Consider the following 23179-nt stretch of genomic DNA (forward strand, 5'->3'; position numbering starts at 1 on the left):
GTTCTGGTCTTGTTGAACCTGAGAGGAGTTCAGAACAGGCTGCATCGCTGATTGTGCAGTTTGATGAACATGTGCTTGCGGGCACCAGCAAGAGCAGCCGGGCAGAAATGGTATCCTGCGGGCAGGGACTGTGTTGTGACTCAGTAGGGCGGGAGATCATTTAAAAGGCATTTCCTGATTTCTCAACGTTTGCTGTTGCAGTAACTTGGACTCTGCAGGAAATGTTAATGCGAGCAGTCATGCCTGAGGACTGTGGATGGACGTTCATGGTCATTTTCTAATCATTATTATTATTATTATTAAACTGAAATTTTTACTTTAATATTTAATCTTTAATACAGGGCGGCCTGTAGCATAGTGGTTAAGGTAATTGACTGGGACCCGCAAGGTCGGTGGTTCGATCCCTGGTATAGCCACAATAAGATCCGCACAGCCGTTGGGCCCTTGAGCAAGGCCCTTAACCCTGCATTGCTCCACGGAAGGATTGTCTCCTGCTTAGTCGAATCAACTGTACATTGCTCTGGATAAGAGCGTCTGCCAAATGCCAAATGTAAATACACACTGTGCCATCATTTAGATATTGCAGACAGTACTGTGATATGCCTTATCTTCTTTGGAAAACACAAATAATGTATTCAAGGTTCCTGTCAACCTTTTTTAATAGAAGCACCTACATGTTTAATGTATTACCTTTAATTTTACAAGCTACAAGCTGCAACTTTAGTTTGTTGGGGAAGTGAAGTCTATGGTGAAATATGTTCAATTTCCGAATCCAGCAGTTTTACGTTTAACACCCTTGTTAAACTTTCGGCACTCTCAATAACAAATACGAGTTAAAAGATATCAATTATTAAATAAATTGCTAGGCAGAGCAACCTATTGGATCAACCTTTATCAAAATATACAACACACAACCAGATTAAAATTAAGACGACGGTCAACTACCTTAAACAAAGAGTATTACAGACAGACATCATGTTACAGACAGAAATGAAAGGAAATACAAAACCACAGTTTGGGTCTCTCAAAATAGTTCCAAACTGAAATTAGAGTTTAGGCTCATTCTTATGTGGTTGCAAAGGCGGGAGAAACCTCTCATTACATTACATTATTACATTATTGGCATATGGCAGATGTTCTTATCCAGAGTGACGTACAACAATGTGCAAAGTGCATATCCATAACCAGGGACAAATGCATTGAAAGACCCTAGAGGAAAGTACAATTTCAAGTCCTAAGAGTACAACAAAGATAAGGACTGGCTCACTGACATGTTGACTCACCCTCTGCGGTTTATAGTTCTTAAATTTGCAAGGGGCCGTGGTGGCGCAACAGGGGTTCGATTCTCGGTCATGCCAAAAGTTTGGCTCACGTGGAGCAGCATAATTGGCTCGCTGCTCCAGGGGGAGGGACTTGGCAGGGTTAGGAGATTGCCGCACAAAAAAGCACCCGGGCGCCTCGGAATCACGGTTACCAGCATGTGGCGAGACGGCTTGAAGAAGGCGTGTCGCTCTCCGTAGGGCCGCCGAGGGACGGGGTGTGGCCGGTGTATCTAATACTAGCTCTAATTGAATTAGACGGGGTACAATTGGCTACCAAATTGGGAGGAAAAAAATAAAAATCCGAAAACAATTATAGAAAGAAAAAAAAAGTTCTTAAATTTGCATTTGAATATACAATATACAGTTGACAGACCAAAACATTGTATAACTGTACAATAATTGGTTCACAGAGAAGGGGGAGGGATAAACAGTGTTGTGGTTGAAGGGTGTTTGTTGCTGCAATTCCTCTCTTGACCGTTAGAAGTCCGAAATCACCCATCACACCTTTAAAGTTGTTGTTAGAATCAGGGATAAGCACGATTATATTATTACCCAGGTTTCATGATTTTAGTTTCTAATGAGATTAAACATAAATATTGTAGGAGGTACACAAGCTAATTTATTGAATACCATTAAAGAAAGTTTCCTTCAGCCTCTAACAATAGAGGTGATATAAGTAGACAAGTGATTGTTAAATGCAGTCAGTAGTGTTAGGGAAAAATGCCCTTTTTAACATTTCACAGGTGAGCATCGTCTGATTAAACAGATCCCAGTAAAAACAACGATAGCTATACTACATATAGCTATAGCTTAACTTTTGTATTTATTTGCAAAGAAATGACAGAAAGTGAGAAAGCTTACTGGCTTTCTGATTTGAATCAGACATAGTAAGACTCTTATACACACTTTTCCAGAAGGGGGGGCTTTACCAAAACAAAAAGACATGAAGCTGTATTTTGTCTTCTGAATACCCCTTGTTGACCTTGCTGTAAGACCAGAAGGTGCTAGCTACCCCCTTCCAGGAGAAGCAGAGACATTAAGGTCAAAGGCTGTCTGTCTGCTCGGAGAGGGACAGAGGAAAGCTGTCCTAGTAAGCACTTAATTCAGAAAGTGGTCTAATAGTAATAAGGATTAACACTAAAAGGTTATTTGTAGGCGTTTGTAGGAGGTCCTGGGTTCGAATCCCTGTCGGCCGGGGCCTCTCTGTGTTGAGTTTGCATGTTCTCCCTGTGTCTGCGTGGGTTTCCTCCGGGTACTCCGGTTTCCTCCCACAGTCCAAAGACATGCAGGTTAGGCTGATTGGAGAGTCTAAATTGCCCGTAGGTATGAGTGTGTTAGTGAATGGTGTGTGTGCCCTGTGAAGGACTGGCGACCTGTCCAGGGTGTATTCCTGCCTTTCACCCAATGTATGCTGGGATAGGCTCCAGCCCCCCTGCGACCCTGTTCAGGATAAGCGGGTTCAGATAATGGATGGATGGAGGTTATTTGTAATCATGTGATTGTCTTTATGTTAACACACATTGTCAAATAAGAATCAATTAAGAAAATTACCCTTACAGTAGCAATCGGCACCTTCATGAAACAAAATATGTTTTCCATGTAACCAAATCACACCGTGTTGGTTTCCACTTGGAGCTGTAATTGCTTCTAAAAATGTTAGGCTTCAACAGCCATTATCTGCATTGACGGTAAGATTTATTTTTATTCAGGTTCTGGTGCTCTTCTTCCTAAACCGCTTCCACTTCTCATTGGCCTCCACTGGCTTCCTATCGCCGCACGCATCCGTTTCAAGGCCCTAGTGTTGGCATTTCAGGCTGCTAAGGGGACTGCCCCACCTTACATACAATCCCTGATCACTCCCTACTCCCCAGCTAGACCACTCCGGTCTGCCAGCTCTGGTCGCCTTACGGTTCCCTCTCTACGTGCACCTGGCGGTCGAGCTGCACGTTCACGCCTTTTTTCCGTTCTGGTTCCTCAGTGGTGGAATGACTTGCCTACCACTGTCAGAACAGCAGAATCCCTCCCCCTATTTCGACGCAGACTCAAAACCCACCTTTTCAAACTCTACCTTAGTCCTCCCTCCTGATTTCCCGTGCCCCTCCTTTCTGATATCCCAATCCTCCTTGTCTAACCCCCCAAAAAAAAGAAAAAAAGAAAAAGAAAAAAAGAAATTGCACTTATGTTTAGAACAGCATTTCATGTGTATTTTCCTAGTTCTGGATGTGATGCTTTGACTTGTGGAAGAACCTATGCACTTGTAAATCGCTTTGGATTAAAAGCGTCTGCCAAATGACTAAAATGTAAAATCTAAATGTAAGGGACATAGAAAACACAACACTCCTGTGGACTAACAGAGTAGGCTACTTAATCATGTAGATAACAAGCAAGTTCCTCAACAATTTACAAATGGTTTGTAACATTGTCTGTCTGTCAAAGGCAATAATCAAAACTAGTTATCCGACAGGTTTGAAATACCATGATATACGAAACATTCTATATGTAAATGGGAATTTGATGAGCTGAATGGAATGGTTGCATTTTAAAGAGAATCTGAGGAAACAATATATTAAATAAATAGAAGACAGGACCATTTTGGACTGGAATGACATATTGGATGTATTGGTCATTGGTTAACTGCCAAAAGCATTTGTAACAGTCAGTGACATACAAAAAGTATGGGAAGAGAAGAGTGAGATGTTATTTTTGCTTTGTACATAAGGAATTCTGATCAAAAGATGAATATGAGACAACTCTGCTGTTCCCATACATTTGGAGGGCAGTGTGTGACGGGCAGAAGTGAAAAGCACTTTGTTTAATACCCTGTGATGTTCTCATACCTTCCGTGCCAATCCGGTTTAATCCAGATCTCTCCCCCTCTTTTCCAGCGATGGACTCTGGAGTTCTGGAGACGGCGGTGACCCTGGGCTTAATTAAAATAGCGTGCAGCCTCTTCTATTTCCCCACGCTCAGAGACTTCAACTCTGTCGGCTTCTGCTGCAGCTGTCTGCTGATTTTCACCGATCTCTTGGTCACGGGTAAGGGCCGAGGATGGATGGCCTCACTCTCTGTACCTCTCTGTACCTCTCTCTCTCTCTCTCTCTCTCTCTCTCTCTCTCTCTCTCTACCTGGGTGATGAAATCTGACCATGTTTGATTATGTGTGGTTGGGATGATGTAATATAATGACAGCTTATATGAGGCAGCCTATAGCCGAGTGACTAAGGTGCTTGACTGGGACCGGGAAGCCACAGTGCGTCTACAGTAAAATCAGTGCAGCCGTTGGGCCCTTGAGCAAGGTCCTTAACCCGACATTGCTCCAGGGGGGACTGGACCCTGCTTAGGTCTAATGAAAAGACTGACCACCTCTCAATTAAGCGATTAACATTACAGCTAAATAAATTACATGACATCAATGGCATTTTGGCAGACGCTCTTATCCAGAGAGACGTACAGTTGATTAGACTAAGCAGGAGACAATCCTCCCCTGGAGCAATGCAGGGTTAAGGGCCTTGCTCAAGGGCCCAACGGCTGTGCGGATCTTATTGTGGCTACACCGAGGATCAAACCACCGACCTTGCAGGTCCCAATCATGTCCTTAACCACTACGCAACAGGGCACCATAAATAACTCTCTCTCTCTCTCTCTCCCTCCCTCTCTCTCTCCCTCTCTCTCTCCCTCTCTCTCCTGTCCTCCTTCCTGCATTCTGACCTCTCGCCTCCGTCCTGTTCAGTCTTCCTCGCCCTGCTGTGGTTGGCCAGGCCCTGGAAGCCGCCATCCCTGGCGCCCAGCGACGTCATCGTTCCCCGCCTCCTGCTGTTCCTGGACCACACCTACGGGACGATGCTGCTGCTGACCGCGCCCCTGCTGGCCGTGGATACAGCCTGCAGGCTGCGGTGGCCGTCAGAGGGGGGCTTCGGCAGGGGCCAGGGAGGTCACCGCACGGGAGACCCGGAGTGCCCGCGGGGTCACGGCAGTGGGGCGTGCGGTGATTGGGAGATGGGGGAGATGGGGGCGAAGGGTGTGTTCCTGCCCCTCCCCGGGTTCCTCTGCTGCCTGCTGGTGTGGAGCCTGTGTGGCTGTGGAGGGGGGCAGGACTGGAGGGCAGAGGGGCTGCTGGTGGAGGCCTGCCTGGAGACCGGGGGCTCTCTCCCCACCTGCCTGCCGGACCTGCCCGCCGTGGCTCTGCGGACCCTGGGCAGCCCCTCTCCAGTCCTGGCCTCCCTCGCCCTCTCCCTGCTCCTGGCTGTGACCATGGGGGTGCTGAGAGGAGGGTGGGGCCAGGGGGCCTGGTGGCTCCACGGACAACCTGCAGTCCCTGTGTCGGTCTACGCCCCGACCCCCACCCCCTCCGGTGCGCCGGTCCACAGCAGGGCTGAGGACGGGCGGATTCCCCCAACGCCGCTAACAACGCCCGCCGCTCAGCGACCACGCGTCCAGGGCGAGTCCCCGCAGGAGGACGTCCTGCTCGCCATCCCCACTGCATCCGCGCCAAACGCACGACCCTCGCCGCGCCTCCCCGTCGCTCCCGGCGACAGGCCGCGCCTCCCCGTCGCTCCCGACGACAGGCCGCGCCCCTGGGGCAGGGGCAGCGTGGCGATAGGCCTGGTCTGCGCCGCCGCGCTCTGCCTGTTGCCCCCGGCGATGGCCGTGAACGCCATGCTCATACGCACGGCGGAGAGGCTCGCCGAGCGGGGCCTGAGGCGCGTCCTCCCCGCGCCACGCTGAGAACAACGGGGCCCAGGAGCGGGAAGAGGAGAGAGAGAGAGAGAGAGAGAGAGAGAGAGAGAGAGAATAACAGACGACAGAAGAGACTCGGGGCTGAGACGGGGAGGTTATTCATTCGCTCCTGACAGCCGCGTGGGCGGACGAGAACGGTGCTTTCCGGCGCCGCGGGGGCCGCTGTTAAGTGTGGGAACACACGCGCGCGTCTCGTCAGCGTCACACGCCAATAACAGGACGCGCTCAGAACCTGCCACGGACCATCATTGCACTGCTGCTGCTGACGGATCTGTGGTTACTTTACCCCCTCCAGGGGACCTCTCTCTTTCTCTTACTCTCTCTCTCCCCCTGCTACTCTCCCTTACTCTCTCTCCGCCTCCTACTCTCCCTTACTCTCTCTCTCTCTCTCTCGCACGCACGGACACGGCCGTCATGCACAAACTCCAACACCAGATGGCGCTCTAGGATTAGCGCTGCCACGAGAGACAAACTACAAGCTACAGATTTCGAAACCTCCCTCCCCCGCCATTCTGCACTTTACTCCGCACCCTGCAACAGGACCACAGTGGCCAACAGGAGCCCTGAGACACTTCTGCTCTGGCTCCAGGTTTAGCTGCTGTCCTGTCTGGCTTAAAGGTACAATGGGTTATATTTTTGTGTTAGAACATTGTTACGAGGCCATTGTAAATCCCTTCCCATCATTGAAAAAGGTTCACCGACATGTTGATTCACCCTCTGCCTGTGTTTATAGCCCATAAATTCGGGTTTCAAAATATACAGATGACAGGCCGGCGCATTGTACCAAAACATTGTATAGCAAGACAGTAATTCAAGCTCATTGGTTGAAAATTGGTTCTAATTGCCACAGCCAATGGCGTTTCAATGTCAGCGCGTTCACAGAGAAGGGGGATAAACAGTGTTGTGGTTTGAGCGTGTTTGTCGCTGCAATTCCTCTCTTGCCTGAAATTCGAAGTCCGAAATTACCTATTGCAGGAGAGTTACTCATGGAACACTGGCAACAGCCTCCCGGGTGTGTTCTTGTACATGTAGAAGATTCTAGATTGAGTATGACTCAGCCGTGCGTATAAATCAGGGCTCATTCAGCAGCTGAGACAGAAATGCTCTTCTCCTCCGTAATAACGGCTGATCTATCGCCCTTCCGTTGCTCAGCTGAGATTAAATGGGAAGGGCACTGCTGTCTTAGCTGCGGAGTGAACATTGATTTATACACAAGCTGATTTATAGTCAATGCTCAGAAAAATATTTTGCACAGAAAAATTAAGTAAAGATAAATAATTAAAAAGTTCATATACGAGACAATTTTTTGTATTGTCAATTAAGTGATTATCATCTCTTGGAACAAATCTGATATCGACCCTCAATATTATTGGAAGTGAAAATGTTCTGGTTAGGGTAATTCTCGTGAGGCAGCAGCAGCCTTGGATGAAAGGAGGGTTTGCGTTTGATGAAGCCCCAGGGAATTCAAAGGCACATCCAGCATCCAATTACCTGCCTGTAGCACAAACATGCACATACAGTACTGTGTTACTAAGAAATGTTTTGCGTTTAACCTTTAACAAGAAACGAACAGGAAACGGAGGTCGGAAACTCCTACGGGGGCCCATTTTGGGGAATAAAAAAGAAGAAGAAGTGTGGTCTCACTATTGGGCTGTCCTTGAGGGTATGTGTACGCACAGATGCATTCCAAAAAAGCCCTGTTCATATGACTACATCACACTGAAGCAAGGTGACTGGACACAGGAGAAATGTAATTGTACATGCAGTACAATAGGTGCAGGTACACACAAGCCCCGAGAGCGAGGTCTACGTGTTCTCTTTAACATGGGAGCTACAGAGACAGAAGAAGAAGCTGACATGGGTTGTCATACAATCATTATGTGAAAAACATATTTTTTTAAAAAGAGGCCTTTTTAAGGCTCTTTCTCTCCTCTGGAGCTTGTGTCAAATGCCCACACACGGAGTGACTTCAGCTGGCAGGGTGTGGGAAGGTTGCAGAACCGTGTCTATTTGTGTCTGTGTGGCAAATCACCGGGTCCTCCAGAGATAAAACGCAAACACAAACACAAACGCGCCGCAATAAATCCAGAGCCAAAAATAAATGTGCCAGAGCGCTATCTTTCCATTTGTTGCGCACAATTCAATACTTGGCTCGGATAAATCATTTTAAGCACCGCGCGGATGGAAATACATAAATACAAACAGGCGGCACGCTGCCAGAACATGCCCGTCGTAAGGAGAGCGGATTTCTGCCTTTCAAGAACGGTCCTGATGTCATGCGGTGCGTTTCCCCCGTCATTTCAGTACGGTCCCGTTTCTCACGGAAAGACGTCTTGAAAGCAGCGGACTCATCAGGCTGCCACAAGACGAGCAGTTATCCTGCACTTACAGCAGCTGTCAGTCACTTTCTTGCAAGCTGTTAGTTTCACAGGGTGAAGAAAATACAGGACGAACAGCTGTATGGCTCAAAAAAAACATTCAAATTGAAATCTTTTATAATCAGTAAATGTGCTGATTAAAAAAAAAATGCACCAATGTTAATCGGAGTGAGTGGAGTATTTTTTTTTTCCAATAAATCAGGGCTACCAAACCCTGTTCCTGGAGATCTGTGGTCCTGTAGGTTTTCATCTCTACTTAGTACACCTGATTCTACCAATCAGCAGCTTAGCAAGGTCTCTCGCTGTTGAATGAGGTGTGCTCTGTTAGGGTTGGAATGAAAACCTACAGGACAGTAGGGCTGTGTTCGAAACGTCATACCACTCATATTAAATAATCATATTACTCATACTGTCAGGCTGATTTTTCATTGAAATGTGGTATGAACAGTATGCAGAGTATGCAATTTCAGACTCCCCCTGATCTCCAGGAACAGGCTTGGGCAGCCCTGCTCTAGCTGTTGAATGAGGTGTTCTTGGTTAGGGTTTGGAGTGAAAGCCTCCAGGAACAGGCTTGGGCAGCCCTGCTCCAGCTGTTGAATGAGGTGTTCTTGGTTAGGGTTTGGAGTGAAAGCCTCCAGGAACAGGGTATGGGCAGCCCTGCAATAAACACTCCAGCCCGACAGAATCAAGGGGCAAGGAGTCCAGACCTTTGACCTTTGTGAATGCTGACCCTTCGAGTCCCTGACACAGTGACCCCTGGTGGTCGGTGGTGTGAACACCAAGTCTGCTCACCTCCTCACAAGTCACAGGCTGAGGCATCACTGCAGGGGTTTCATTTAAAAGCTGGGTGGATCACGGGCTCCGAGCCAATCAGGAACCAGAAGTCTGCTCCGACACTGGCTTGTACATGGTTTGAACCATGTACTGATGAAATGACACTGCAGACCCTGGAATTACACCTTTCAGAGGAGAGGTGCATTCTGGTCTGCTCTCTCCATTACTGACAGACAATGTTGCTACATTGACAGGTGGGGGTCTATGATGATGATAATAATAATGATATAATAACAATAACCACTTTATTTGTGTAGCACTTTTTGAGCATACAGCACAAAGCGCTTTACAGCAGTGAAAACAAGTGGCATAATAATAGACACAATGCCAGGAGCCCACACATTACTTCAAATAAAAAAATAAAATGTATATTTATAAAAAATAAAAATAAAAATCCTAATTGTGAGAAAAGCCGGGTTTAAATAGTGGTTAAAAGGAAAGGGAAGACGGATGCCTGGATGGGCATCCGGAGTGTGTTCCCTGAGGTTATTCTGCTATGATTCTGAGAGGACTGCATTTCAGGGAATGCACACACGACAGTAAACACCTGTAAGGGCGAGAGGAGAGAAGAGAAGAGAACGGACGTGACCCACGGCAGGGCGCGTTGCACAGAGACCCCTCCGCTGGAACGCCGGCGGGGCACGGGAACGCCGTGGAAACGGGAACGCCGTGGAAACAGGAACGCCGTGGACCTGGAGCCACAGAGCGGGCGGGAAGCGGCCCTTCATCATCGCCTAACGGCCTTCATCATCACCTAACCGCGTGCTCTAATTTACACCCCCCCCGCCCCGCCCCTGCCTCCGTACCTCCAGGCACCGGACCGCGTGTCCTCTTCAGATACCGCTCACAGAACTGACTCCTGCACGGCTCAAAGTCATCACTCTTCACAGCAATGAAGCAGGAGAAATGCCCTATCAATGGGAAAGACTGCAGTGTTCGGGCAGGGCCAGTGAAGGGCCCTGCACCATCACGCACCGGCTGAAAAAAATGAAAAACAGACTCTGCACCGAGGAGAAGAGGAGAAAGGACATTTTTCCTGCTGGATACGTCTCTGTCAAGCAAGGCAATCTTCTCCTTTTCAAAGCGAGTAAAAGAACAAACAGCCTTTTGCTGAGAGGAAAAAAAGGTACCCCCAATTCATCACTGCTCATGGCAAACCTATATATCGAGTGAGGCAGGGAGAGAGGGGAGACTGGAATGAGAACGGGCACTTCTGACTGATGCACTACCTGACAGACCCGTAATCACCAAATTAAATTTTGACCCTTCAATATCACGGTGAGGGAAAAGGGAGGGAGAGAGAAAGAGAGCGGGAGAGATTATTATTTCAGAGTACACACAGACACACACACACACACACACACACACACACACACATAGCACGACGGACAAGTTTTACAATCATTTTATTTATTTGCACATTAAAATTGAACATTTTCATGAACCTCCTGCAGCCCAAGACAGCAAGGTTCACGCATACGTAGTGACATGTCCACGCCCCCCCCCCCCCCCCCCCCCAGAGAGGGCAGAGTCAGAACAGGCCCTCTGTGGCCAAAACCCGGGGCTTCGTAAGGACGGGCAACACCGAACACCGATGACATAGCTGGTTTGATCTTCATCCAAAAACAGGAAGCTGACGCACGGTTTTACGCACTGATCTGAGCACGGACAGGAGACGTGCAGTTTCACTGGATCTCTTCTGGGTGTGGCAGCCGATGCCAATACGCGTAATGGGGAAAAACAGCCCTTAAAATTCACGACACGAAACCAGACACACGCACGCACTCCCACACACACACACCCACCCACCCACACACACACACGCGCACTCCCACACACACACCCACTCGCGCACTCACACACGCACGCACGCACATGGTTAAACTGTAGAGCATCTGACTGGCTCACCACAAGAAAGATGACGGATATATTTTTGGTAGATAAACACTTCCCCCTTTAAGAGTGAGTCATATTGCAGACAAAACCTATCCAACTATAAAGTTGGAAAAGGAGCCTTTTCAAAACACGCACTAACAGAAACATTTTATTTTTCTTTTACAGAATTAAAATGAAGCACAAAAAAAATAATAATAAAGCCACCCGATATGAAGAATTGTATAATTTTCAAATGTGTATTTTTTTTTTTTTTAATAAAAAGATTATCAGCAAGAGATTGATTGTGCGGACTATGGGGGAGTTTGTGGCCAAGTTTTGGATAAGAACACACAGTGATTACACACTTTTATTTGGCATCATTGTTTGAGGGGGCAGGACCTGCAATGCGTTTAAAATGTATATGGGAACGGGGAAAAGAGTAATGTCTTTAATTAGTGAGAGATGTACCCGGAGCCGTCTCATTAATTAGAGCGAAAGGTAACCTCTACGTCCTTACAGCAATGACAGCCCCTCTCTGCTGGTATTCCCTGCTCCTCTGGGATGCAGAGCACGTTCTGTTCTGGGCCCGTGTATCCACACTGGGCGCATTGGGCTACATGCAAGAGAAGGATCTGGAATAGATCAAAATCTCAGCAATGCCTCCCGGCCACAGGACAATAAATCTGCGTGTGCGTGTGGTTTCTGTGCCAGACTTGACAAAGTCATAGAAATAATAGAAATAAAAAAAAACCAGACATATCTTTCCCCACAAATGAACGTAGGTAATATTGTACACAAAACCACAGCCCCAGTAGCAGCAGATATTCAGGACACCCCGGATACTCAGGGCTCTCAGTCCCTTAAAGCCACTCGCACGAAGACAGGACCAGCAGTGGTGGCAGTGACGCTCCATGAGCCACAGGTAAAGGCAAAGACTCGCCACGGGAAACAGTGACTCCGTCACTGAACCAATCGTTGAGTGAAGAGAGCAGCTTATTGGGCTAATGCGAGTCAGCAACCGACAATAAACTGTTGGGGTTCGTGAACTGTGACTCACTGCGGACAAGTGCAAAAAAAAACAGGACATTCAGCCCCTTGGATGCCGTGACCAGTGGGTACTTCAACCGCCCGCGTCTCATACGTGCGTGTGAAGCGATAACACGCCACCTCTCCTTCTGAAAGCAGCCGTTTCTAAACCTTTTCTCTCAAGTCCGCCGTCACTGCATGAACACAAGGAGCACTTGTCCTTGACGGGGGCGCGGCTTGCGGTCGCGGTTAAACGCCGAACGTTTCCCGCTGAACTGCGCGTGAATCCAGTCACACAAAGAAAGCAATACATTCAAGGTCCATCAAATAAACACTGCCCTTGCACAACACCATCTGCCAATAAGAGGCAGGCTGAAATAACCAGCTTTAGATAAAGGTCTGTATGGGTACCATCAGTGAAATGGTTCCCCTGAGGGCCACAGCACTGAAGTATAACTCACACAGGGGCCTGAGGGCCACAGCACTGAGGTATACCTCACACAGGGGCCTGAGGGCCACAGCACTGAGGTATAGCTCACACAGGGGCCTGAGGGCCACAGCACTGAGGTATAGCTCACACAGGGGCCTGAGGGCCACAGCAGTGAGGTATAGCTCACACAGGGGCCTGAGGGCCACAGCACTGAGGTATAGCTCACACAGGGGCCTGAGGGCCACAGCACTGAGGTATAGCTCACACAGGGGCCTGAGGGCCACAGCACTGAGGTATAGCTCACACAGGGGCCTGAGGGCCACAGCACTGAGGTATACCTCACACAGGGGCCTGAGGGCCACAGCACTGAGGTATACCTCACACAGGGGCCTGAGGGCCACAGCACTGAGGTATACCTCACACAGGGGCCTGAGGGCCACAGCACTGAGGTATAACTCACACAGGGGCCTGAGGGCCACAGCACTGAGGTATACCTCACACAGGGGCCTGAGGGCCACAGCACTGAGGTATAGCTCACACAGGGGGCCCTAGGAACCTCACTGCTAACCGGAACAGCCAGGATTTCACACATTCAGAGCCCAGCACACTTCACCAGCCTTCACACTGCAAGCGGAGTAAATCAATCTCATCGTAGCACTGAACAAAAAAAAGGAAAAAAGACCACATTCTTCCTCCAACCCCTTTTCTCCTTTTCATTTAAAAAAAATGAAAGTTTTTTTTTTTGTTGTTTTTGCGCAATTTAGACGGTGACATCAATAATAGGTCATGTCTCTTATTACGTTTAGGCACAGGTCCCGTGGGTTATGACTGTACAACTAACGCCCCCACACCCCACGCGGGTCACATGACCACGCAGCTTAACGCCCCCACACCCCACACGGGTCACATGACCACACAGCTTAATGCCCCCACACCACACACGGGTCACATGACCACACCACACGCTCACACGCGGGTCACGTGACCACACACCCCACGCGGGTCACATGACCACACACCCCACACAGGTCACATGACCACACAGCTTAACGCTCACACACCCACACGCGGGTCACGTGACCGCCCCCCAGGCCGCGCTCACAGCCGGACGGTGTTGATCCTCAGGGGCTGCACGTTCTTGCCGTTGGCGTGGCTCTGGCCGGGGCTGAAGTAGGGGTAGAGCTTGGCGGGGAACTTCTCGCGGTACGTGTAGAGCCAGGACATGTCGTCGGCGTTGTAGAAGACCAGCAGGCCCTTGGGGCAGTCCAGGTACACGCCCACCTTCTCCAGCTTGCTGCGGACGTTGAGCCGGGTCCAGGGCTCGGTGCAGGCGCTGTACTGGTTGCCGTCGTGCATGACAATGCAGTAGAAGCCGCGGCCGGGCTGGATCTGGATGCTGCCCTTGCGGGCCACCGTCTCCCCGGCCACGCCGATCATCCACTGGGTCTTCTCCGACACCATCACCTCCCAGTAGTGCGTGCCCGCGGCGAAGCCCTCCGCCCCCAGCACCGACACCTCCACGTCGAAGCGCCGCGGAGAGTCCTGCAGGGGCTGCGGGTGCAGGTTGCCGTACGCCACGATGGTGCAGTCGTCTGACAGGATGAGGCGCTGGTGGGCCGTGATGGGGTCCAGCGTGAGGGCGGCCGGCACTGCGGGCCAGAGGACACGTCCCATTACATTACATCACATTACATTACATTACATCACATTACATTACATTACATTACATTACATCACATTATTGGCATTTGGCAGACGCTCTTATCCAGAGCGACATACAGTTGATTAGACTAAGCAGGAGACAATCCTCCCCTGGAGCAAAGCAGGGTTAAGGGGCCTTGCTCAAGGGCCCAACGGCTGTGCGGATCTTATTATCTTATTGTGGCTACACCGGGATTCGAACCACCGACCTTGCCTGTCCCGGCCTTGTAACTTAACCACTACGCTACAGGCCGCCCTATTCCGCCAGGGAACTCCACCACAGCGGACCGACTGTCAGCTTCAGCATTAGTCACTTTACAATATCGGCTCTTTGCACAATACTGTGCCTATAACTTACATAGGCCTACAGATATATATACATTAAAAAAAAAAAACTTTTACATTTATTCGTGGAAGGAGGCTGAGCAAAGTAAGAATTTAATTGTATGGTGTAACCGTTGTGTTTTACTGCGCATATGACAATAAAACTCTTGAATCTTGAATCATTCACAATCACACGTGGTCCATAATCGAATTAACCAGGGCCAGCGTTTAGCGTTGTGGGCTGGGAGCGTTTCCTAGGAACAGCAGAATGACCCAGCTTGTTGTGTGTGTGACCAACTGTACTCCGGGGCAGCCTGTAGCCGAAGTAGCTAAGGTGCTTGACTGGCACCCTGAAGGTTGGTGGTTCAAGCCCCAGTGTAGCCACAATAAGAACCGCACAGTTGTTGGATCCTTGAGCAAGGCCCTTAACCCTGCATTGTTCTGGGGGGGATTGTCCCCTGCTTAGTCCCTTTGGATAAAAGAGTCAGCTAAAGAACAAGTATTATTATTATCAACCCAACAATTTTCATCCAATCACATGGGCTTAAGGGCCTTGCTCAAGGGCCCAACGTCCGAGCGGATCTTATAGTGGCTACACCGGGGCTTGAACTAACAATGTTCCGGGTCCCGGTCATGTACCTTAGTCACTCGGCTACAGGCTGCCCCAGAGTACAGTTGGTCACACGCCGAACATGCCGGGTCATTCTGCCGTTTCTAGGAGACGCTCCCAGCCCACAACGCACTCAAAAGGCAGGACTGGGTCTGAACACTTTAATGGACTTCACAGGACGTCTTTCAGCCCTGGGTTCTGCAGTCACCCCCGCCATACTGCAACACCCGCCCCTCCCGCCAAAAAACACACTGCACAACACAGGGGTCTCAAAATGACTTAAAGCTGAGAATCCCTGATTCCTCACTCCCCAACACAGAGAACAGTAGTAACCTTTAATAATTCAGCCAGGCTCAGCGGGTGACTGCAAACACCAGCTCCAGTTAAAGCACACACAGCCATTTCAAATGAGTTTCCACTGAGGGCAGCTTAAAGGGACCATTTGAAAAGAAAATGCAAATATTAACAACGGCCGGCGGATGCAGGTGAGCGAGCGGGAACGCTGGATTTGGCATTGTTTGGAAAGCCGGTGCGCTGGGACAGCAGCAGGGCGGGGGGGGGGGGGGGGGGGGCAGCCAGCTGCACACACAGCTCCGAGGCGCTCCCACAAGTCAATTAACCAGAGCGGGGGACTGGGGCGGGGGACTGGAGGACCGGGACACAGAGGCTGGCTGTCGCTCAAGGTGGCTCCAGCTTTGAGCTTATGTAACCGTCCCCAAACACACACACACACACACACACACACACACACACCAACACACACGTAGCCACGCATATATCCATACGCACATCCACACGCACAAGTGTGCACACGCATGAATGCACACACACACACACACACACGTGTGCACACGCATGCATGCACGCACACACAAACACACACACACACACACACACACACACACACACACACAGCGTACACACACATATATCCATACACACATCCACACAAACAAGTGCACACACAGACGCAACGCACACGCACATGTACACACACGCATACAGTAAACACACACACAAGCACACACTCACACAGACACATTTATTAATTACTGGGAAGGAATGCTGACAGGGCAGTGAGCTGTAAAACACACAGAAGCAGCTGTGAAGCTGGACGTATTAAAAAGAAACAACACCACAGGGTCTGACTCCTGCCTGAGAGGACTGTCTGAGAGCGAAGCGTGAGCGGGAGGAGGGAGTCAGAGAGAGAGACAGTGTGCGTGAGTGTCTGTGTGAGACAGAGTGCGTGAGTGTCTGTGTGAGACAGAGTGCGTGAGTGTCTGTGTGAGACAGAGTGAGTGAGTGTCTGTGTGAGACAGAGTGGGTGAGTGTCTGTGTGAGACAGAGTGAGTGAGTGTCTGTGTGAGAGAGTGAGTGACTGTCTGTGTGAGACAGAGTGAGTGAGTGTCTGTGTGAGACAGTGCGTGAGTGTCTGTGTGAGACAGAGTGAGTGAGTGTCTGTGTGAGACAGAGTGAGTGTCTGTGTGAGACAGAGTGAGTGTCTGTGTGAGACAGAGTGAGTGTCTGTGTGAGACAGTGTGTGAGTGTCTGTGTGAGACAGAGTGCGTGAGTGTCTGTGTGAGACAGAGTGCGTGAGTGTCTGCGTGAGATAGAGTGCGTGAGTGTCTGTGTGAGACAGAGTGAGTGTCTGTGTCAGACAGAGTGAGTGAGTGTCTGTGTGAGACAGTGCGTGAGTGTCTGTGTCAGACAGAGTGAGTGAGTGTCTGTGTGAGACAGAGTGCGTGAGTGTCTGTGTGAGACAGTGCGTGAGTGCCTGTGTGAGACAGAGTGAGTGAGTGTCTGTGTGAGACAGAGTGAGTGAGTGTCTGTGTGAGACAGAGTGAGTGAGTGTCTGTGTCAGACAGAGTGAGTGAGTGTCTGTGTGAGACAGTGCGTGAGTGTCTGTGTCAGACAGAGTGAGTGAGTGTCTGTGTGAGACAGAGTGAGTGAGTGTCTGTGTGAGACAGTGTGTGAGTGTCTGTGTGAGACAGAGTGAGTGAGTGTCTGTGTGAGACAGAGTGCGTGAGTGTCTGTGTGAGACAGAGTGCGTGAGTGTCTGTGTGAGACAGAGTGCGTGAGTGTCTGTGTGAGACAGTGCGTGAGTGTCTGTGTGAGACAGAGTGTGTGAGTGTCTGTGTGAGACAGAGTGCGTGAGTGTCTGTGTGAGACAGAGTGAGTGAGTGTCTGTGTGAGACAGAGTGTGTGAGTGTCTGTGTGAGACAGAGTGTGTGAGTGTCTGTGTGAGACAGAGTGCGTGAGTGTCTGTGTGAGACAGAGTGCGTGAGTGTCTGTGTGAGACAGAGTGAGTGAGTGTCTGTGTGAGACAGAGTGAGTGTCTGTGAGACAGTGCGTGAGTGTCTGTGTGAGACAGTGCGTGAGTGTCTGTGTGAGACAGAGTGCGTGAGTGTCTGTGTGAGACAGTGCGTGAGTGTCTGTGTGAGACAGAGTGAGTGAGTGTCTGTGTGAGACAGAGGGTGTGAGTGTCTGTGTGAGACAGAGGGTGTGAGTGTCTGTGTGAGACAGAGGGTGTGAGTGTCTGTGTGAGACAGAGTGAGTGAGTGTCTGTGTGAGACAGTGCGTGAGTGTCTGTGTGAGACAGAGTGAGTGAGTGTCTGTGTGAGACAGAGGGTGTGAGTGTCTGTGTGAGAGTGTGTGAGTCTCTGTGTGAGACAGAGTGTGTGAGTGTCTGTGTGAGAGAGTGAGTGACTGTCTGTGTGAGACAGAGTGAGTGTCTGTGTGAGTGAGTGTCTGTGTGAGAGAGTGAGTGAGTGTCTGTGTGAGAGAGTGAGTGAGTGTCTGTGTGAGAGAGTGAGTGAGTGTCTGTGTGAGACAGAGTGAGTGAGTGTCTGTGTGAGAGTGTGTGAGTCTCTGTGTGAGACAGAGTGTGTGAGTGTCTGTGTGAGAGAGTGAGTGACTGTCTGTGTGAGACAGAGTGAGTGTCTGTGTGAGACAGAGTGAGTGAGTGTCTGTGTGAGTGAGTGTCTGTGTGAGAGAGTGAGTGAGTGTCTGTGTGAGAGAGTGAGTGAGTGTCTGTGTGAGAGAGTGAGTGAGTGTCTGTGTGAGAGAGTGAGTGAGTGTCTGTGTGAGAGAGTGAGTGAGTGTCTGTGTGAGACAGAGTGAGTGAGTGTCTGTGTGAGACAGCCTGGCAGTGTGTTTGACAAAGTGTGTGAGAGTATGAGACAGAGAGTGAGTATGAGTCAGACAGAGTGGCAGTGTAAGATTGTGTGTGTGTGTATGTGTGTGTGTGTGTTTGTAAAAGTCAGTGTAAGATTGATGTTAAAGTGAGTGAGTGTGTGAGAGTGAGCAGGAGAAGATGAATGCCCACAGCAGAGTAGAGAGGGGTGAGAGAGACGTGCAGAACATGAGCTCCCAAACATTAATTTTTCGCCTTGGTAGTGAGAAACTGCTGATCTGATGAAAAAGGCCGAGACGGACACGGAGTCGACCTCGCGACTTCGGACAAAGCCAGAACAGCAGATTCTTTATTAAACAGTCGAGGCTCGACGTGACCTGCTCTGGCCCCAACCAATCAGAAAGCTGCTTACTGCAGAGCCAGAGGGCCACAGCAGAGCCACCGGCACAAAAGCATAAACAGGGGAAATGCATTTCCCTCCAACGGCGTCGAGATTCGGGTAGAAAGCATGAAAAACTTCTGCTTTTTAAAAACGCCACAGCAGTAAGTTCCAGGGATGAGTCATCAGCGAATGCTTAATGTACTGTACACCATAAAAGGAAATGGGGAGTGCAACACCACGCTGGAAGTATGCAAATAGCACAGGCAGTTTGGTAAGCATCATGCTGAATTCATCCCAGCTATTTTGTGTGTGTGTCCGCGTGTGTCTGTGTGTCTGCACGTGTGTGTCTGCACACCACAAGTGTTAGAATCCAGGCCTGGAGGGCCGCAGTGTCTTGGCAGTGTCTTGGCATGTCTCAGTAACAGGGATTGATTTATTAAGTCTTGCCGATTGTCTACACAAACCCCAAAAACTATGTGGCCTTATTTGCCAGAAATGAAACCACAAACACGACGGCTCTCCAGGACCTGAATTTAAGAGCCCTGGCACACACAGGTACACATGCCTCCATAAGCCAGGTGTGAGAATATCGAGGGTTCGGTGCGCAAGGAACGCAAGGACCATTTTCCTAATTTTACCAGAGACGAATCATGTTTGTGTGAAGCAAGGTTTTTGGGATGAGTCTCTAGGTCTTTACCCTTTATTTCAATGAAGTTGAGGCACATCCTGTCTTTTGCCACTAGTTAAACTTCATCAAGAGCTTTCTTATGATTAAAATACTCATTTTGGCCCAAAATGTCACGTATGCCACTTGCACACCAAACCCTTGATGTGTATTCCTTGCAGCACAGAAAATCAGACCCCTTTATCCTACAGCACTACTATATACATGCTTTGTCTTTAGCAAACCCAGAGTCTTTTTCCCTCCTCACAATACATAGATAGACATCTTCCTCTCGGAACCCAAGAAATAAATTCCAAACATTTCAAACAGAACTATTTATAACCGTAAGAAAGGCTTGGGAACCAGGGCACTTTCCAGCAGGAAGGACGCGTTAATGTTTCCACTCCAGTGCTAGTCGCCGGTGCGTGTTCCCGCCAGCCCTTCAATATTTAAAGCTGTCACCGGAGCCAAGGAAGGGGTTTCAGGTTTGGGCTCTGGATGAAGACACGAGGACATGGAAAACTAAGTTTAAAGTGCAAATGCAAATGAATCATTCAGCTCTCTCTCAGTTTGGGTCTCTCTGTGGCTGGGCCAACTAAGCGTTGTGCGTGTGCGTCTGCGTTCCTGCCGGCCTGACCCTCTCTGTGTGCGGGTTTACTCCAGTTTCCTCCCACGCAAGACATGCGTGCTCTAACTGCTCCTAAGCAACTAGGATGAGTCAAATGTAGAGGACAAACTAACCCCATGGGGTTCAATAAAGTACATCTAATCTTTTATTTCTCGCGGCAATTCCACTGCCAGGCTGCCTGGCGTTCGGAGTGAGACCCACAAGGTCAGTGGCTTGATCCCCGGTGCAGCCGTGATGAGATCCTTGGGCAAGGGCCTTAACGCCACATTGATCCGGGGGGGGGGGGGGAATTGTTCCCTGCTTAGTCTAATCAACTGTAAGTCACTTTGGATAAAAGCCTCAGCTAAATAACATATATGGTAATGTAATGGTGGAGTTGCGGGGGAACTCGGCACTAATGGCAGGTGTATAAAGGGGGACCCAAGCTCTCAGAGGGAGGGAGACTGGGCTCATTATTTTTAGGCAGGTTGAGTTGGCAGGGCGCTGGGCGCAGGGTCTGTCGGGGGCTGGGGGCAGAGAGGCTGAGCGGGGACTTCTCATATCACTGTGGGGAATGATGGAGACCTGTGTCCTGATGACAGGGAGGGAGGGGGAGACAGGACCTTCACTTTTAGTGCCTGTCTGTAGGGCTTTATTAGTTTCCTCCTCGCTGGGGCGTCTGACGTTCCCGTGATTGTATTTTCATCGTCACTTTTATATGTTGTGGAACAGGGAGGGTAAAGGTGGTTTTAAATTCTCTCGCTCTCTCTCTCTCTCTCTCTCTCTCTCTCTCTCAGACACACACAAAGAGGGGGAGAGAGAGCAAGGGCAAGCAAGAGCGAGTGAGAGACACAAAGATGTAGTAATCAAGGCATCATGACATGACCCTTCAAAATCGCTTAGGATTAGATTTGATGTGGTAATCTTTCTTTCCCTGCGGCAGGTAGAGTGAACCTGAGTGCTCATGTTGTGTGTGTGTGTGTGTGTGTGTGTGTGTGTGTGTGTGTGTGTGTGTGTGTGTGTGTGCGTATCCTGGACTTAGGACAGAGATCCACACTTTTCTTCCCCTACTTTCCTCATTGTCAATGACTCCCGGTGCCTTTTTTATGAGAATAATAACAATGTGAGCAAAATCTGCATCCGGTGATATTCAGACTTCATAAAGTTCAATAACGCTGAGGGCTAATAAACGTTATTTGACAAACATAAATATATTTAATAATTCCCCGAATAGATTTATGACGGGTCTGCCTTGCAGAACGTAATATCATTTCTCCACTCTAACCAAATCCCCCATCCTCCATTTTAGAGAGAGAGAGAGGGAGAGGGAGAGGGAGAGGGAGAGAGGGAGAGAGGGAGAGGGAGAGGGAGAGAGAGGAACAGAGGAACAGAGGAACAGAGGGAGAGAGGGAGAGAGGGAGAGAGGGAGGGTGAGAGAGAGAGAGAGGGAGAGGGAGGGTGAGAGAGAGAGAGAGAGGGAGAGAGAGAGGGAGGGAGCGAGCGAGGAACAGAGGGAGAGAAAGAGGGAAAGAGAGAGAGGGAGCGAGCGAGAGAGGAACAGAGGGAGAGAGAGAGAGGGAGGGACAGAGGGAGGAATGGAGAGGGAGAGAGGTTTTCTTGTCTGTGTGGAGCTATATTTCCTGTTAATGAACGAGCCTGTTGAAGGAGAAAGTGTGGGGGGGAAAAAAGAGCAAAAACATCACTGGAAAATTAAAAGCAAACAAGCCAAAAATAAACAGCCCAGATTACAACCCCTTTAACCCTACAGCAGCTGGGTAAAAATGAACTGAACAATTACAAAAAAACAAACCAAAAAAAAACCAAAAAAAAAACTAAACAAAAACAAAAACAAATATAGTATCTGGTAATACCTGGTGAGATATCCTGGAAGAGAGACTTCCATATGGAGTACTGAAGGGGGCCCATGTACTTGGATGTTGGGAAATCTTCGTATGTGAGGTTGGTTTCGTGGATCTTCCCTTTAATTCTGTAGAAGACAATGGGGGTGGGGAAAAAAAGACGGGTGAATGCCACTGCAGCTCAATAATAGCCATAAAACTCTCCAAAGCCCTGATTGCTGCACTCTTCTTCTCCGCGGTCTGAGTGTAATTATTTTAATAAGTGCTGTTGTGCTCCGCAAAGTGTCTGAGTACATTATTATTCAACAAATAGCACTTAGACACAGACCACTGCTGCAGCCAGGGATGCCATTTCACGTCTGTTAGCCTGCAGCATATGTGACTGCACCAACCAACACATACAGGGACCCTTTAAAAACCTGCACCAGGGTGGGGAAGCACAGAAAACAAAATGGAGCAGTCTTCTTCAGCGGTTTCCTGACCTACGTTAACCCAGAGATGGGTTAACATATTGGGGGATCTTTGACCATGTCGCCAAACAGAAACTTTGAAGATCCTTCAGATCCTGCGGTCTGCGCTTGCCAGCAGCTCTCTTCGATTCAAGATGCAAACTTTCGATATCGCTCAAGTCTGGAAACTTATTTGGCCACTGCGAAAATGGTAATTTTGTGGTCAGTAAAGCACAAATTAAGTTAATGTCCTGGTTTATTTTGTGGCGTGTTGGGCAATCCTCACGCTGGCAGACACTAATTACGTTCCTCATTCCATCACCGCGTTGACCTTTATAAGAGATGCTTTGGTTGTTTATAAAGTCAATCTCACAGCAAGCAAAAGAATTTGAACATCTGAGAGAACCTGCTGGAAGTTTTCAGATCATAACCCTTCTGGCCACGCTGTGCGCCTTTATAAATCGCTACCACACCGCAGGGAGGGAAAATAACTACTGGAATACCTATAAATTTCCCCCCGAATTTCCCCGTGGAAATCTTCCAGTGTAGCCGGCAGGCGATTGCTTTGTGTTTGTTCCACCCCAAAGCACTCGTTTGGGGGGACTGGTCCCCCAGAGATCCCCCTGCCCTCCCCCTCGCTCTCCTCAATCTTCACCTCTACCTCCCTGCGTTTCGTTCCCCCCCCTCCCTTCTCTCCGACGCGTGTCGTATCGATCAAAATCCCAGGCCCCCTGCTCACTGTCTCATATTTTTTCTGTTTCCTCAAAGGATGATTTTTTTTAAGTTTTCAAGGACAATTGCTTCAAAAGAGAATTACATTCAAGCAAACTTTCTAGAGAGAGTTTTCTA

At 49.2% G+C, this 23179-nt stretch overlaps 1 protein-coding gene across 1 annotated transcript in view; it reads right to left on the reverse strand.

The window, feature by feature from the left end:
• Window positions 1–13668: 13668 nt before the first annotated feature.
• The window catches only part of LOC133139050 (E3 ubiquitin-protein ligase TRIM62-like), a 44572-nt gene continuing 35061 nt past the window's right edge, over window positions 13669–23179 (reverse strand). The window contains exons 5-6 of the mRNA XM_061258318.1: window positions 21894–22009; window positions 13669–14250 (exon numbers count right to left, since the gene is read on the reverse strand). Of these exons, the coding sequence (XP_061114302.1) occupies window positions 13700–14250; window positions 21894–22009 (667 nt within the window). The 3' untranslated portion in view covers window positions 13669–13699. The remainder of the gene's footprint in view (window positions 14251–21893; window positions 22010–23179) is intronic.

Source organism: Conger conger, chromosome 10 (genome assembly GCF_963514075.1).
Source record: "Conger conger chromosome 10, fConCon1.1, whole genome shotgun sequence".
Taxonomy (NCBI): domain Eukaryota; kingdom Metazoa; phylum Chordata; class Actinopteri; order Anguilliformes; family Congridae; genus Conger; species Conger conger.